Source organism: Barbatula barbatula, assembly GCF_947034865.1.
Source record: "Barbatula barbatula genome assembly, chromosome: 1".
NCBI lineage: Eukaryota > Metazoa > Chordata > Actinopteri > Cypriniformes > Nemacheilidae > Barbatula > Barbatula barbatula.
The window spans coordinates 6782832-6799897 of NC_136766.1; the positions used below are offsets into that span (position 1 = coordinate 6782832).

The 17066-nt window shown below is 38.6% G+C and overlaps 1 protein-coding gene across 2 annotated transcripts in view; it reads left to right on the forward strand.

Moving 5' to 3' along the window:
- The first annotated feature begins 1793 nt into the window (after positions 1-1793).
- galnt18b (UDP-N-acetyl-alpha-D-galactosamine:polypeptide N-acetylgalactosaminyltransferase 18b) overlaps positions 1794-17066 on the forward strand; it is an 80092-nt gene continuing 64819 nt past the window's right edge. The window contains exon 1 of one of the 2 annotated variants that reach the window (XM_079473023.1): positions 1794-1907. In XM_079473023.1, coding sequence (XP_079329149.1) covers positions 1826-1907 — 82 coding nt within the window. In that variant the 5' untranslated portion in view covers positions 1794-1825. Of the gene's footprint in view, positions 1908-16277; positions 16800-17066 lie in introns of those variants that run through there. The other variant, XM_079473022.1, reaches the window with a different exon arrangement.

Below are 17066 nucleotides of genomic sequence, written 5' to 3' on the forward strand. Positions count from 1 at the left end.
ATTGACAGAAATGCAATATAATATACATAAGTATGTCTTCAGAGGTGTATGAAGACTGTACATAATGAAGCGTTATTCACCTTAGAATGAGATATAACTATCTATACATACCCTTACATGCAATTTGCCATGCTGTTTCTACTGTAGCCCTTAACGGACAAACTGCTCTACAGAGCACGTTTCGTAAATATGTTATCTCTGTCTGCAAAGAAACAAAAACACAACGAAATGTTTGACCTGTGTCCGCCACTGTAGTGCTTCGAAAGGGAGGGGGGAGGTGTTGAGTGATCCGTTTGTTGCAATTAGCAGCCTCATCACTAGATGCTGCTGAAATCTCCTGTTGCTCCTTTAAGGTCACTTATTTAAATTTACTTACTTATTTCCCATTTATTTTACTGATTTTATTTCCCATTTGAGAATAGTAAACTCATCAAAGTTAAAAAAAAAACGATAATTCCAATAACAATCCTAACGTTATGGACGTGACATTTTGCGTTATGGCCGTGACATAAAAATGCCCAGAGAATGAATATATTGAACCATCTGTTTATATTTTACTACATCCTTGTTGATTGAGTCAAAAATTTTTCATGGTAAGGTTGACATTTGCCCAAGTACTCATGGAAATGGCTGAGATTCACTGGGGGACCCTAGTTGGGACATATTTTTGTATTAGTTTAAATCATAGAAGAAGAAAATCTCATTACTTTTATGTTGTTTATAGGCTTTAATGTGGATAAAAATATAAATCCTCTACATTTTGAACAGGAACTCCGTCCCCCCTTGAAATTCTTCCATTAATGCCCTGAACATAGAGCGGAAGATGATACAGGGCGTGATTTAAAACCCAGCTCATATCTATATGAAAAACGTTCCTCTTGTACAGTGTATTGGGACAGTAGTGGTGTCGGAGTAAAGATTGCTGCATTAAATTGTTTTATGTTCTCTGTTCAGAATGATACCTTGGAGTGGAGGTGCACAACATATCAGTCCAATCTTAAATGATATCAACGGAGCACAAGCCTCCGAACTACATGTGCATCTGTACCCAGCAGGTCTGTGGTTGCAGGAAAAGAGGCCTTTCACTCCAATTGATTTCTGCTTTTCGTCTGATTTTAATTAAATAAGATCCCAGTCTGGGAGGTTTTCTGTCTCCTCTTTTTATTTTCTTACTATGGTGCTTTGAAGTGCAAATCACATCTTAGTGATGTAGAAGAAAATCTCGCTCCAATCACACTCAAGAGACTTTTAAAGGTACTTATAGGGTTGGTGATGTCAGGTAATGCTTTATTTTATTTGCCAGTAAGTGATGCCAAAGGTGACTGACAGTAAATATAGTTTTGCTTTTACTGTTCACAGCAAAGATTTATTGTAATATATTGAATATATATTTCTTTATACAACAGATTCGGTCCCCCTGTTTTACTCAGCAACTGTTCTGACTGGGTTTGTTAGAGAAGCAAAACATTTATTGACTTTATGTATTTTTTTGTTAAAATAGCCATTTCTTATAGTCTTAGCTTACTTTAATTCTAGTCTTGTCTTATTAAAAAAAAACATGAAGTAATGCAGTTTTAAATAAAAAATGGATTTCAGTATATTGTAGTAGATGTTTAACCAGGGGACTCTTGTTGTCACATTAATCTTCTTAATGCAAGTTTGGTAGAACCCAGGTGCAGTTTTCTTTTAACAAAACGCAAATAAATAAACAAAGACAACATTTGCGAAGACACATCAGACAAATTAGCCAGTAAGTATTCATAACAAGGCACATGAGATCACATGACAAACCAGGAAATACAAAATAAAAGTCAAAAAAACTGAAATGACTGAAACCTCTGAAGCAAGGATAGCACCAGATCACACGAGAAACTGGCATGAGATCACCAACAATGATCTAACTCCAGGTATATTGCATTTCCATTTATTGACATGTTACGTTCATGGCTGGCTCAAGACAAATTTCATATTAGCCTCCAGGGTAACGTTTATCTTAGTGTTCTTAATGTTATAAAAGAGGCTTAGAGACTGGAGAGTTTACAGCTGAGGCTGATGTGTCCCAGTAGATCATATTTGAGAAGAAGCGCATTTGTTGAAATCCCATTTGAATTGCCTAAAGGATGATGACAAAGCAGATCATATACTACGAACCTCTAAAGATGCACTTTTCCCTCCCATCTCTGGCCCCTTGGGGAAAGAGAAACGCATTAATAATTCATGCCTACTTAACCTTTTCTGAAGAGCCATCTGCTGATGCTTTGACTGGCAGATTCCAATGTTTGATTGACAGGAAGGCCCAAAGAAGTCTATAAAATGTCACGAATCAGTCAAACCTTGCGTTGAGTATTCGCTTTAGTGTCAGTGCATCTGAACACGTTTGAACAAATTCCAATAACACAGCATTTTGTCATGGCAAAGGGCTTGTCCTTAAAGGGATATTTCCCCCAAAACTGAAAGTTCTGTCATCAATAGCTAACCTTCAGATTGTTCCAAACTAAATGTATACATTTATTTGTGCCGCTGAACACAAAGGAAGATATTTTGAAGAATGTCAGTAATCAAACATGTCATCCCCCATTTACTAACATAAAAATTCAAAATATCATCTTTTTTGTTTAGCAGAACAAAGAAATGCATACGGGTTTAAACAATCTGAAGGTGAGTAAATTATGGATGTACTGTTCTTCTTGGGTGAACTATCCCTTTAACAGGTGATACGATATTGAATTTTGAATGAGTCCATTCCACTCTCATACAAACTACCTCTCTGACATCAATCAGTGCCGTAAAGGCATCTTTATTAGGTCTCCATTTCCATTGCACGGAGAGGATCTTGACTTTTTGATGAGCGATATTGCTTGGTGAATTCAGTCCCTTCAGGGCTCAAGTCATAGAAGTCAGCGGTCATCTTGATCACACTGTGCAGCTGTCTGTATTAAACTTGGTATACATTAAATTCAACTGGAGACCAAATGTTTTTTTTTATCATGTAAAAAACAATATTTAAGTCTTCAGAGGGTCATTCTTCAGGTGTGAATAATTAAGGGTGTCCATGAGCGCTGAGGTCAAAGACTGCATTATTAAAGTATAGAGTCAGAAGTCTTGCACCTCTCCGGTCATTTACTTTTTCTTGCCTTGCTGCAGCTACCCCTTGGATCCTATTCAGTTATCTTACACCATCGCGGCGCATTGTTTCATTCAATGACTTAAGTCAATGTGAAGTCATTTTTTGATAGCCTTTGTCTTTCATTTCATTCACTTTAACTTGAAATAAAGTGTGCTGGTCGTCGAGGTATGGAGGGTGGGTGTAGCTCTCTTTCGTCTTTTCTTTTTTGGGTCAGGATCTTATTACAAAGACACACTATTCAGAACGAACAGAAGAAGAGTTTACAGGTCAAAGCAGAATGAAGCGAGACAGACTCACAATCAGAAAATCATTAAAGGAGCTGTCAGACACGGTGTTATATGAATATACATGATTGTGAATGAGGTCTGAGAGATGTGACGGATTGTCTTCAAATAATAATTTAGATTCTGTTTCTCACACAAAGCTGTCAAGTTAATTATGTAACAAATCCGAGGCAGAAGTAAGATCTATCTGCAGAGTTTAATGGGGTTAAACAGACGCACGATCGTACTAACACACCAGGCAAGACATAATACAAAATAGCAAATAAGGAAACCGGCAGAGATTTTGAGAGCAAGTTATCTGAAAGGCTGCATAGAACAGGATGAAAACGTAGTTTATCCCAGATAAAAAGTAACAATCACATTTCTAATCCAATTTTAAATGTTTGACAAGCACGAGTTTTCCACATGACAATAAATTATTTACTTACAATAAAAAAGTAAGGATACTATTTAAATAGCCATGTACAGTGTGAGCACTATTTGTTCATATGCCATATTTAAGCATAACTTTCAAAAACAGATGACGTACACCACGCTCTCTAGGCTCACGGAATCTCCACATTAATATTTTAACAATTCATCAAAAATGAACAGTAGGCCATCTGGGATTTTTTTGTGGAGAGAAAGGTTCGAATTGGGTTCTTTTTGGTAGTTTTACAGCCGCGAGTGTATAGAAGCATTTTTTGTTGTTGCCTATGGGAACTGTGTTTGGCTGGTGTGTGACATCAGACTGAACAAGGGGATGGGTGTTGCCCTCCTTAAAGGGATAGTTTTCATCTGATAATTCTGTCATTCTTTACTGACGCTCATGTAACTTCATACCACTACAAATTGTTCTACACAAAGAACAATATGTGGAAGAATGTTAGTAATTTTCCGTTCCGAGACATTGACCTTAGGAAGAATTAAATAGTAGTCAAAGGTGCCCGAGAACTCTTTGTTTTCCTAAATTCTTCAAAATATCTCAAATATCTTATTATGTGTTCAACAGAACAAAAGAAATACAAGATTTATTTTTCCTACTATGGTAGCGTGTGATGTTCCAGAACTGAAAATTGCTAACGTTCTTCCAAATATCTTTCTCTGTGCTCAGTGGAACAAAGAAATGTATACTGGTTTGAAACAACCCGAGGGTGAATAAATGATGACAGATTTTTCATTTTTGGATGAACTATCCCTTTAATATGGCAGTGCTGTTTGGTATACGATTCATTGGCCAATGTGGTGTCTATCCCTGCGTCCCAATTTGCATACTATTCGTCCTAAATAGTATTCAAAAATGCATATTGATATGTCCCAAATTATAGTATGTTATAAAATTCCTGAATAGTCCACTGTTTTTGGTGAAAATTTTAAGTACAGATGGTTTCAGCGGCGACAAAAATACATGGTCCAGATTTAACTTCCGGTAGACCTCCACAAGGAATCACTCTTGAGTAGATTTAATTGAATTTAATAAAATGTATTTACTGTAAAATATTCATATCAATTTATATTATTATACATTTAATATATAGAATAAATACTTATTATATCCAAACACACGCCAGAAGTTCTCTTCGGGTCAGGATGAAACCGTTATTACCCGAGAGTGGAGTTTAGTTGCACTACACAGATTTAATAAATGAAATGTTTTGTAGGCAAATTGGGATGCAGGGGCTGACAAGAGAAGAAGGAAAGTCATATGAGGTTTGTAATGATATAAGGGTGTGTAAATGAGAAAATGTTCATTTTTAACACAAAGAAATATCTGATATTCCTCTGTTATGAAATCTACAGCGCTCTTCTTAAGAATTCTCCTCAGAGAAGGACATAAAATATAAAATGACTTACTCTTGGTCACAGGATGTACAGGGTACTATTTATACATGTGCTTATCAGAACGGAGGACACACCCATTAGAACCACCTGAAGGTTTCGGGGTCTTAACCTGTAGTGGAAAAAATTGAGTTCGGATGTTGAAATCCTGATTTTTAAGCTCTGCCTCGATGACATAACACAGCAGTTTACACTAATCCTGAGGAATAGCCAAGGCTATTGACTAAGCCTGTCTTTTTGAGAGGTATTTGGTGGACTTTCAATCGCACGGGAATTTATTTGAGCTTCACGAGTCACTTCTCATTGACTGTCTGTCTTATTTCCAGCAGTGTTTTGACAGATAAGCATTCACCTATTCTCTGTTCAAAGGCTGTTTTTGTAACACGGGCAAATCACATTCACTTTCATCCACTTCGTTTTTTGCCTGGTCTCTTTTAATGTGATGAGTGAAAAATGTAATAAGGAGCGTTTTCACATCCTCTGTGAGCCTTGTATCATACTGAAGCAGAATGCCCAAGGATTCTAATGAATAGAAATATAATTTTTTTTCAAAAGACATTTGAATAAGCCTTCTTAAACAGGCATATGGTTTTAGTCTATGCGGCATTAAAAAGCTCGCAACCAGTTTTAAAGGTGAATACTTACAAAAGAGCATGTAAAAGTAAGAGAATCTTAATTTTACACTATTTATGACTCTTGCTTTCCATGGTAACTCGTGAAAGCTTCAGGGTGAGAACGTCTTCTTTGGTTTCCTTTAGTAATCAGTTATGATTTGTTTTAGTTTCAAGAATATATGCCAACAACACCACATAAAAGAATCCAGAATAAATAAGGAGTTTCTGCCTCCCTTGAGTACACAAGCCATGACATGACCACAGAGAGCAGCAGTACAGCTTTAACAACCTTGAATCCCATTCATCCAGTTAAACACTACACTTCCTGTCATTCTGCTCAAACATTTTCAGCATAACTTCTTTTAAAAACCAATCACCACTCCATCTTATTTAAATAAAGATGCTAATGTATAATTTAATGGTTCTCAATGGGCCTTTGGAGAGTTTCAAATATGGAGTCAGAGGGGGTCGTAGCTAAACCTTTAACGTCGCTAAGTGTATTCATGTTATACACAGCAGTGTTTAAATTATTAAACTTACTTTATTATATCATTTATTAGCTTATTACCTGCACTTATATGTTTATAATCATTTGTAGATTTTCAGATTTAAAGCCCTTAAAGGGACAACTCACCCCAAAATGTATATTTCTGTGTATTTTATATGATCAGTTCTTGGCCACCATTGACTTCTGCGTATGGTTGTCAAAAGTGCCACAGAACGGTTTGCTTTCCTACATTCTTCGAAATATCTTCTTTTGTGTTCAACAGAACTAAGACATTTACGTGTTAAGATATTTTTCCTCCTAATAATGAATCATGTAAATACACAACATTGATAAACATTAGTAGTTCTGGAATAAAATCTATTTATTCTGTAGTCATCTTTACACTGTAAGAGTAGTACAGAATTGGCATATTTACAATGTATGATGCAGCAGTGTTGAACGCTCATGATGCTTACTTATTCTCATAACAGACAAAAAGAAGATAAACGGTGATTGACATCAGCGATGTTTAAGGATGGCATCTTTATCCAGTTTTTTGTTAACAGGTTTAGGACCAACAAGCACTACTTCTTGTATACTTAAATCGGTATTTTAAGTCATTTTTTGCCGTCTGAGGTTTTGGAAAGTGAGTTGAAGACATTAAAAGGATCCTCAGACCCCTCGAGGAATTCCAATGCGGTTAAACCAGCAAATGTATTTAGAAAGGTTCATATCGGGTAGAAAAAGTCCCTTAGGGTAAAAACATCACCAACTTCAACTTTTAAACATTGTATCCGACTCGGTGTCCTCCAAAGACTGTCACTAAGCAACCATGAAGCTGGTTAGCCCCTTTGGCCTACCTCAAAAATCTCTTTTTTAGGGTGTTGGCAGGGATTGGAAATGTTTTACTTTAGTAATGTCTGTCTGCCTCGTGTCTGTACTGTAATCCAATGGCACACAGTCAGAGCAGACACAGCATCAGTTCCTGCTATGGCAAGATCATCTATGACTCCATTAGAATGAAATATTTAGTAAAATGGCTCCTGTGAGAGTTTCCTATAATGCGTGCAGGGCTCATGTTAAGACGGATATTGTCGAGTTTATTAGGTTTCTTACTATAAGGTGTGTTACACACTGTACATCTTTAGACATGTTTTACTCTCTGGGAGGAAAACTATTATTATTTAAATTATTTAAGCATTTAAGATTTATTCAGCATTTTAGATTCATTGTGTGGCCATTCCAGTCCAGAGTTGAATTTCCTCAGGAGTCAACCAACAGAGATGTGAAAGACTGACAGAATCACAAGACACATGACAAAAGTCAAGGTTATCGCATAATAAAAAAACAACTTTTAAACTATACAAATATTACTGTTGTATTACTTGAAAGTGAATACGGAGTTGTTTTCTTTACAGTATTTGAGGTCTGAACAAATACAGAACATCTTTTCTGTTAATTTGACCTGTTTCTCTGGTTTTCATTTTAGCCAAACAAATGCAAAGAAAAAAAATATTTTTATAATAAATTTGGGAGAAACATTGTTATTAGTTCACAGAATTAGGGATGCACAGAAATGAAAATTTTTGGCCAAAGCCATTCCCAACATGGCTTCTATTTATTTAGCCATTTTTGTCACTATTCCAACTAAATGGTCAAAATGTTCGTTTTATATCTTGCTTTTCAATATAACACAATATAACTTAAAATAAAATGCACATGTATTTGCCCATTTCACTAATTTGGCTATTTTTCGGTTGCCGAACATTGGGTGCTTCCCTACACAGAATGAAACAAAAAAGATAATTTTCCCTAAACACATAGCCTACCTACAAATAGTAATCTCTTATTTTTTTCCGCAGCTATATATTGCAAGTCAGTGTTATGGTAAATAAGCTTGTAAAACATGGTGCTGGCAACCCCAAGGTCGCAGGTTTGATGAAATGTTTATAGGCCTACCCTAAATGCACTTTATGTCACTGAGGGTGAAATGTTCTGCCAAATGCAAATTATTTATGCATATAAATATTTTCATTATTAATGCAAATGTTACATTAAGTATAATTCTTCCCACATTTAACACTCCATATGAAGTGTAATTGAGTTTGAAAATGAGTTATAGGCATATGTTTTTTACTTGAATTTGTAAAAAAAAAATATTTGTGTGATTTATGACGCATTAAATCAGATTAAAATCAGACAGCTCCATGCGGCGACTGCCACATCCATCATATCTGACATGCAGTGATGTTTTATGAAAACCGCAGAGTACACTACAAGCTAATCAAAAGAGACTGAACCAGCATCCAAAACACAAACAACACACTCATCGGGAATATTGCACCAGTCTTATCAAATAACAGTGGTCAGGTGGCTCACGAGGGTGTCCGACTTCTCTCTGCACAAACCCATGAGGCATTAGAATGTTATGACCATCTGGCTTTGTAGAGAGACACTGGGCACAATTTCATTTTCTGTCCACATAGTCCACAGCAGGGGTCTAAGTTTGTGAAGTTTGACTTCCCCATCTGTTTTTGTTTTCATATTTGAGCCAGAGTTATATCTTGTTGATAAAGCCGTGGAAACAAACAAACAACTTTGTCTGGAATAGTATTAGCTACCTGTGCTTATTCTGAGAACATCCAGGATCTCGTAATAGTTGAATAGGAATGAATTCCAAAGTGGTGTGTTGAAACTGTTTTGTGTTTCTTAATTCCCCATGGCACAATCGTAAGCCCACTTTTTTTTTTTATAATTTTCCCTGTGGTGCAGAATTTGTCATTCACAAATTCACTGAAGTGCACTTGAGTCGAACCTGATTATTTTGAAATCAATTTCCGGACGTGAATCATTCTACACCCACTTGTAATCTCACCAAATGATTAAATTCTGTTATGACTGCCAGATATTAATAAAAAAATCCCCACGGAATATAACATTTGCTTAGGGTTGAACAAACCAGTATTCATTAAATAAATACATTGAATAAAACATTGTAATATATATCAACCGTGTAGCATCATTTAATTCCCCAATCCATTTATTCAAAACAAATAGCTATTTGCACTCTAATGTGACCCCAGCTGCCAACCCACAGCGTAAATCAGTCCACCGGTACAACGGTCGAGCCATCTCGCCGCGAGGAATGAACTGACCTGGTCTACATCGATCACGAGAGTCTGAATCATTCTCCCACTCGCTGCTGAGAGAGGAAAAGAGATGGACTGACTGATAAAGCCCGTGGACATTTGTCTTCCAGAAAGTGGAGATCATGTTGAGAGGAGACCTGGAGAGATGGTCAGGCACTTCATTTCTCTTCTTGGACAACCATTTCTCATTACTTCAAGGACTGAAATCGCTAGTTCATATCAACGTTTCATTGTGTTTGCAATGTATTTATAATTGGGCTGCTGATGCTGTGGTGAAAATCAAGTTTTGCATGTGGTTTATATGTCTATGTGCGTTTTTATTATGCTTTAAGATAAACCATGTGCAAATTCATATAACACCGGACGCGACCGGCGCAACGTGACAAAACAATGGGTTCTTAATGGGTTTGTCGTGTCACGTCACACCGCATAAAATGTGGACAAAATGTATAATTATAATATTTTCTAATGCATTCTGTTGTCTTTTATCGTTTCGCTTCCTGTCCGGTGTAGATGTATAGAGTATGTAAAGATGGCGCATAGACTCGACACTGAAACGATTGCTGCTGTTTCAGCTCTGCTTGTGCAACACGCCCTCCTTATTCGTCAAATGAGGCATTTAATCAATGGTCCCAGCTCACGCGATTAAATGGAGGTGGAGACGTATTTGCATATTCATGAATTCGCGAATACTAAATGAAGCAAGGGTGTAGAGTAAGAAATGATCCCAGGAACTTTTACATATTCACATGCTATTTGAATGGGTATAGATGAGTTTTCCATTGTCGAAGCGGCAACTCGGAGCTGTGGCTGTAAGGTCTCCGGTGCCTGTCGAGGCGGGAATCCCTGAACCCGGTGGTGGACCCCGGAAGTAAGGGAAACCGTCAAGCTGAAGAAGGAGTCTTATCGGGCCTGGTTGGCTTGTGGGACTCCTGAGGCAGCTGACAGGTACCGGCAGGCCAAGCGGACTGCTGCCCGGGTGATTGTGGAGGCAAAAACTCGGGCCTGGGAGGAGTTTGGTGAGGCCATGGAGAAGGACTATCGACTGGCCTCGAAGAGATTCTGGCAAACCGTCCGGCGCCTCAGGAGAGGGAAACAGTGCCCTACCAACGCTGTTTACAGTGGAGGTGGGAGGCTGTTGACCTCAACTGGTGATGTCGTCGGACGGTGGAAGGAGTACTTCGAGGATCTCCTCAATCCCACAGTCACGTCCTCCATTGAGGAAGCAGAGGCTGAGGGCTCAGAGGTGGACTCGTCCATCACCCAAGCCGAAGTCTCTGAGGTAGTCAAGAAACTCCTCAGTGGCAAGGCACCGGGGGTGGATGAGATTCGCCCTGAGTAACTCAAGTCTCTGGATGTTGTGGGGCTGTCTTGGCTGACACGCCTCTGCAGCATCGCGTGGAGGTCGTGGACAGTGCCTCTGGGATGGCAGACCGGGGTGGTGGTCCCTCTTTTTAAGAAGAGGGACCGGAGGGTGTGATCCAACTTCAGGGGGATCACACTTCTCAGCCTTCCCGGGAAAGTCTATGCCAGGGTACTGGAGAGGAGAATACGGCCGATGGTAGAACCTCGGATTCAGGAGGAACAGTGTGGTTTTCGTCCAGGCCGTGGAACGCTGGACCAGCTCTACACCCTCTACAGGGTGCTGGAGGGTTCATGGGAGTTTGCTCAACCAATCCACATGTGTCTGTACAGCAGAGTGTGAAGCGGCTGGAATGAAAATCAGTACCTCCAAATCCGAGGCCATGGTCCTCAGTCGGAAAAGGGTGGCCTGCCCACTTCAGGTTGGTGGAGAGTTCCTTCCTCAAGTGGAGGAGTTTAAGTATCTCGGGGTCTTGTTCACGAGTGAGGGAAGGATGGAACGGGAGATTGACAAACGGATCGGTGCAGCTTCTGCAGTAATGCGGTCGATGTACCGGTCCGTCGTGGTGAAGAATTTACCAGAATCTACGTTCCTACTCTCACCTATGGTCATGAGCTTTGGGTCATGACCGAGAGGACAAGATCCCGGATACAGGCGGCTGAAATGAGCTTCCTCCGCAGGGTGACCTAGGACATGCTGGTGGGACTATGTCTCCCGGCTGGCCTGGGAACGCCTCGGTGTTTTTAACCTTTTTATACATCTTCACTATTGTACATGAATTGATTTTTTTTTCAATTTAATAACAGAATGACATTACTGTTAAATACCTGCAACCATTGTTTAGCCTATTAGTATGGAAAATGGCTGTAACACCAACACACAGGTATTGAAATCCAACGTGGATTCATATATTTTGTATGTACAATATGTTTTATAAAAGCTGCAATCTATACGTTTACTTTGTTAAAAATAAGCAAAACTGTCTCCATACCATACTACGATTCAAATATAAGCTTAAAATGATGACTCATTGTATGATACATGTAAATGATTTGACAGGAAGTGTCAATTGGACATCATCTGACTTCAACCAATGTAAAGTAGATGAAGTAACCTGCAATTTTATGTAATAAAAAAAATAGAAAACCAATAGAAACCACCACTTCTGATGGTTTCCAATAAAATAACAGATTTTTTACTCCAAAAACATGCCACCCATAGAATCCATCACATGCCAATAAACACCGTTAGTTTCCATTAAAACCAATACAATTCCTATTATAACCATTAAATGTTGTGTTTAGGGCAGGGTTCTTAAATGTTTTGCTTGAGAGCTACCCAAATGTCCACTGACTGGTCCATTCCGTGTGCTCATGGAAATTAAGTGTCACAGGAAGTTTAAATTCATCCAGTTTGTTAGAATAAGGGTTTGCGGGCATCCTGCAGAGAAAGATGGCAAGAGGCAGACGTTTCCACCATACAGCGCTATAAATACACACCGTCATATTCTAAAGCACAGTGGTGCATCTTTAAGACAGAAAAATTTGTCACAATTAAGCTTGTTAAATTCCACACAGAGAACATAACCAGTCTTTTGGGACATCGCTTTCTTTCTCTTGGCTCCGCAGCTCCGCATTTTTCATTTTCCTCGAGCATTCATCATATTTTTGGCCTCTCTGCCGCTACCTTTGTGTGAGGGTTATGATGAAGCAGGGCTCCATAAACCTCCCAGTGTCTCTCAAATGAGATTAGAATGGCTCGGTGCACAGGGGGACACCCGCCGCTGCACGTCGGCTCCGGTTACAATTTCTGCTCCACTGGAGCTTCTGGAGAAAAGAAGCTGGCACTGAAAACAGACATTATGGTCATGGTTCAATTAAACATAAGAAATGCTGTTAATAATAGGAATGGCACGCGATCCTGCCCATTATCAAATGTTTATGAGGGTGTGATGTAATTCCTGCTCCTGTCGGCATGCTCGTGTTACAAGTGATTGGAAATACAGAATGCACAACAAGCATTGGGAATCGATACTACGACAACAACTTCCTATTAGACAAACAAGAAGAACTTGAGTACCTTATGAATTTTTTATCTTTCTGTGGCACATTAGTTTAAACAAAGCAATGCGTCATTGTTTATCCACCCAGACCTCCTTAAAGCACAAGGAGAAATTTGAAAAACACTGCGATGAAATTCAAAACAATTGAAGTGAATAAAACGTTGAGACAAACATTTCTTTGACTTTTCATTGAAGGTGAACTATCCTACCAAACAAATCTACTGTCAAAGCGCCACGCTTCAATGTTTCATTATAAAAAAAAGCACAGAACTGACATGATGGTTTAGCACGCATGTAAGCGGAGGCAGAGCTAAAAGATTATAAGTGGTGATGCACCTTTGAGTCTCAACCCCGTTTAGGGCTTATTATAGTAGTATTTCAGGAGAATACTCCACCTCACAGCACATTTACTGCCATTAATCTTTCGAGCCACCCACATCGAGGCAATAGGCATGGTCTGCATTTCCACAGCGATGGGGGGACGCCAACACGTACACATGATGCTTCGGAGCGCCACATTTCAGCTCCAAACAAAGAAGAGAGAGATCAATATCAACCTGAATCAGTGTCACAACATCTGACAAAAAGATGTTCGCTGTGATTTCACACAAGTCATCTTTGCTTCAACATTGCCTCAGAAGTTTTATTACTCTTGCTCTCTGTACTTTTCTGTTTTTAACCTTTGGAGTTGCTTTTTCTGCAGCTTCTGTTCTACCTTATTCGTGGCTCTGTGGTACTATGAGTATTGTTCTCATGTATGATTAATGGCTTGTGATGCTTCCCATTTGTCAAATTCTTTGGATAAAAGCATCTGCTAAATTATAAGAAGTAAACGTTGAAATGTAAGTTGTGCCGCATATGAATTACCCCTCAAATCATCTGGCTTTTTAAGGAACGGTACGTTATTACTTTGTGTAATTTAATGGTTTTTATCTTGTGAATTATAAATGCAATAGGTTTGAAGGAGGGACTTGTGCCATATCTAGAGACCAATATAGAGACTATGAAGCTCTTTTGACTTTAACCGGGAGGTAAACATCTAGCAACATGTTAAACAATGCCCAACTTAATAGCAATACACTTGCAATGATTGTGGTGGCAGGTTTTTCCATATTGAATCACTCATAATTTCTGCATAAAATGAAGAAATGAACTTCGGTACCTCTGTAACTTTCTTGTGGTTCAAAGGGGAGCTACATGTGCTCAGACATAACAATCTTGGTCGTGACCCCATGACCTCATGTTTTGGATACAATATTAAACTCACAACTTGATTTTTATGACTCGGACGATGCCATTTTATTGTATAGTAATTTATTATATTAATTTTATTGCAGCTGGACTGTTAAAAGAATACCAAAATTATTCTTGAGTTACCACCCACCACATAAGATGACTCCCACCAAACCCTGAGATAATAATTAATAATTAAAAGCAGATTTGACAGAGAAATGCCCAATTATGGTTTCTGAGCAATACATAAAAGTCCAGCATCCTCCAATTTTGTGTGAATGGTAGGAAAAGTACTTGGTAATTTCTAAATCTTTTTGCAATTTTAAACAAATTGTCAAGTTACATTTATTACCTCAACTCATTCTTGTGGGAATATAAAACAAAGTCATACTTTATTAAATACAGTATTGTGTGAAAGCTCTATATGTAGACTACTCTTTACCATTGCTTGTAAAGGAAGTGTACAATTCACAGTTGTTTATTATGCATATAACTTTTTTACATTCTAAAACACACCTGATATGAAGTGATATGGCTTATTTGGCTGGAAAAAAATAATAAGGATCCATTTATGTGTGAGTTTCCCTGTAAAATGCATATTTATAGAGATACATATAGAACCCAATTTTTCTCTTTCATTCACTCTTTACAAGGCCATTTAGATACTCTCGGAAAAAGCTTATTAAACAAACCATTTTGAGACGTCGAGTGCAGCCACTGCCACACTATAACTCTAGACTCTAACTGTAGATTTAATAAACGACTCTTCCTCGTGAAATGTCAGACAAACTTTGATTTGACAGATTTCTTGTCAGAAACATATATACTACATATAGTAGAGTAGCCTATATAACATTAATGTATGCTTAATATTATTTAAACATATATCATGCAGAAGGTGGGGCGTAAGCCCCCCTTTTCAAAGCTACAGCATACGGACCCACGATCAGAAAATAACTGTTTGTATCATCTTTAATGTAAACGCTGGTGGGGAATGAGTCAATATACAGTACACACAAACAAGCAACAAGAGAAGTATCCCTATAGAGAAGCAGTATATAAGTGTGACCGGTGAATGCTATACATGTATATGGCAGACAGACGTCAGACAGATCTCTACTATTCAGATTCAAAATATAACAGGTGTTCTGTAAACGGAATATGAACTGTATATACTGTACCTGTATAGGCTTGTGACCAGACAGATTACCAGAGATGCAGATAGTAAATGTCACAGGTGTAGTATATGACGATAAGGACAGCCTTTTCGCATGGAAGTCACCGCCCGACAATGGAGAGGACATTCACACTTGTTGGTTCTGAAACGGCCGTCAAATATTGTTAATGGTTGTGGTGAATTAATGTACGTGTTCCGCCTACATGTCAGAATAGCTATATTTTGGTGGCATTTTATGAGCATGCGCAAATGGTGTGCCAAATTTGGGCCCTGTCAGTGCGTGCATTGTGTGAACGGACTTTGCGCCAATGCATCCACATTGTTTCCTTTGCGGGTGAATCTAATTTCATTCTACACTTTCTTAGTTTCCTCATAGCAGCTGTTTATTATTATTATTATCATGATTCATATTATTATTATTATTATGCTATTATTATTGACTAAAAATACCGAAATATTGCAAAAAATAATTTGAGGCATGAAAATGCATTTTGCCTATTAGAACGTAAAATGTATTGAATGAACACACGTAAAAACTGAGTCAATAACAGGCATTAAAATACGGAACGAATGTGCTTGTTTGTACTTGCTTGTCTTCTTTTACAAATAATGATTTCCTCCACCCGAACACTTCCTAAGAGCCAGAATCCTGTTTGCTTTGCGAGTATGGTCCGTCTGTTTGGATTTTACACGAGCAGCTATTGCATGCAGTATATTTGTAATATTTTAAAATGATTTCTGAAGTGATAAAACATCCTCCTTTAATATGTTTGCTTATTTTCTCCGAGTCCTGTTTTTTTATGAAACGGTAGGGAATACTTTGTATGTTATAAAACCCAATATTTGAGTTTTATAGAGCACACCTCCTCATATCATTTCGTCGTTCGGCAAATATTACTGCTCCGTCGCATCTCATTGGTCAATAGGCTGAGGATCAAACCACACACACACTCACTCACTGGCACACACCTTCGCTTCTCCTCTTACGCTGCGCACCGCTACCGATGGAGGACGCGGCGCTTCGTGTTAGAACAAGACGCTGGTTACACATTTCAGCAGGCTGGGATCTGTTAAATCTGAACACCATAGAGTCAGAATGATAAAGCACGGACAATACTAACCCAGAATAATCTTTGCGTAAGGCTCGTTACACAATTGCAAGGATTGAACTAACGCGTAATTCTCCAAGCGGGTTCACAGGGACAGGCGCACTTGTCCGCTCGGACTCTATATGGAGGGGTGTCGGGATGGCTTGCACCAGGAGAACCAAAACTTTGGTGTCTACGTGTGTGATACTAAGTGGCATGACCAACATTGTGTGTCTTTTGTATGTCGGATGGGTGACTAATTATATTGCTAACATGTACATCAAAGTGCCGATGCCCGTCCCGGCCAAAAAGTTGGAGGGCGATAGGAAAGGAGAAACTCTGCGGATTATAGAGAGACTGGATCGACTGGAGAATGTAGTTAACCAGCACATACAAGGTAAAAGCTTGATGTATTTGACGTTGTTATTGCAGTAACGTGGCTATAAATCTGTACCAGTGCTCTACCTTGAGCGTCTGTTCTGTGGGGGCTTTGGAGTTAGTGGTGGGCTTTTAAAACACTCGAGGTGCATTAAGTCTTGCGGATTTATTTTGCCAGCTACGAATAAGGTCGTAACGTAGCCGAGAAGCAGAAACTAAGCACAATTTGGATTATGTAACTAATATTTTTCAGTGTTATGCATTAGCAGATTGTTGCATGTTTCCG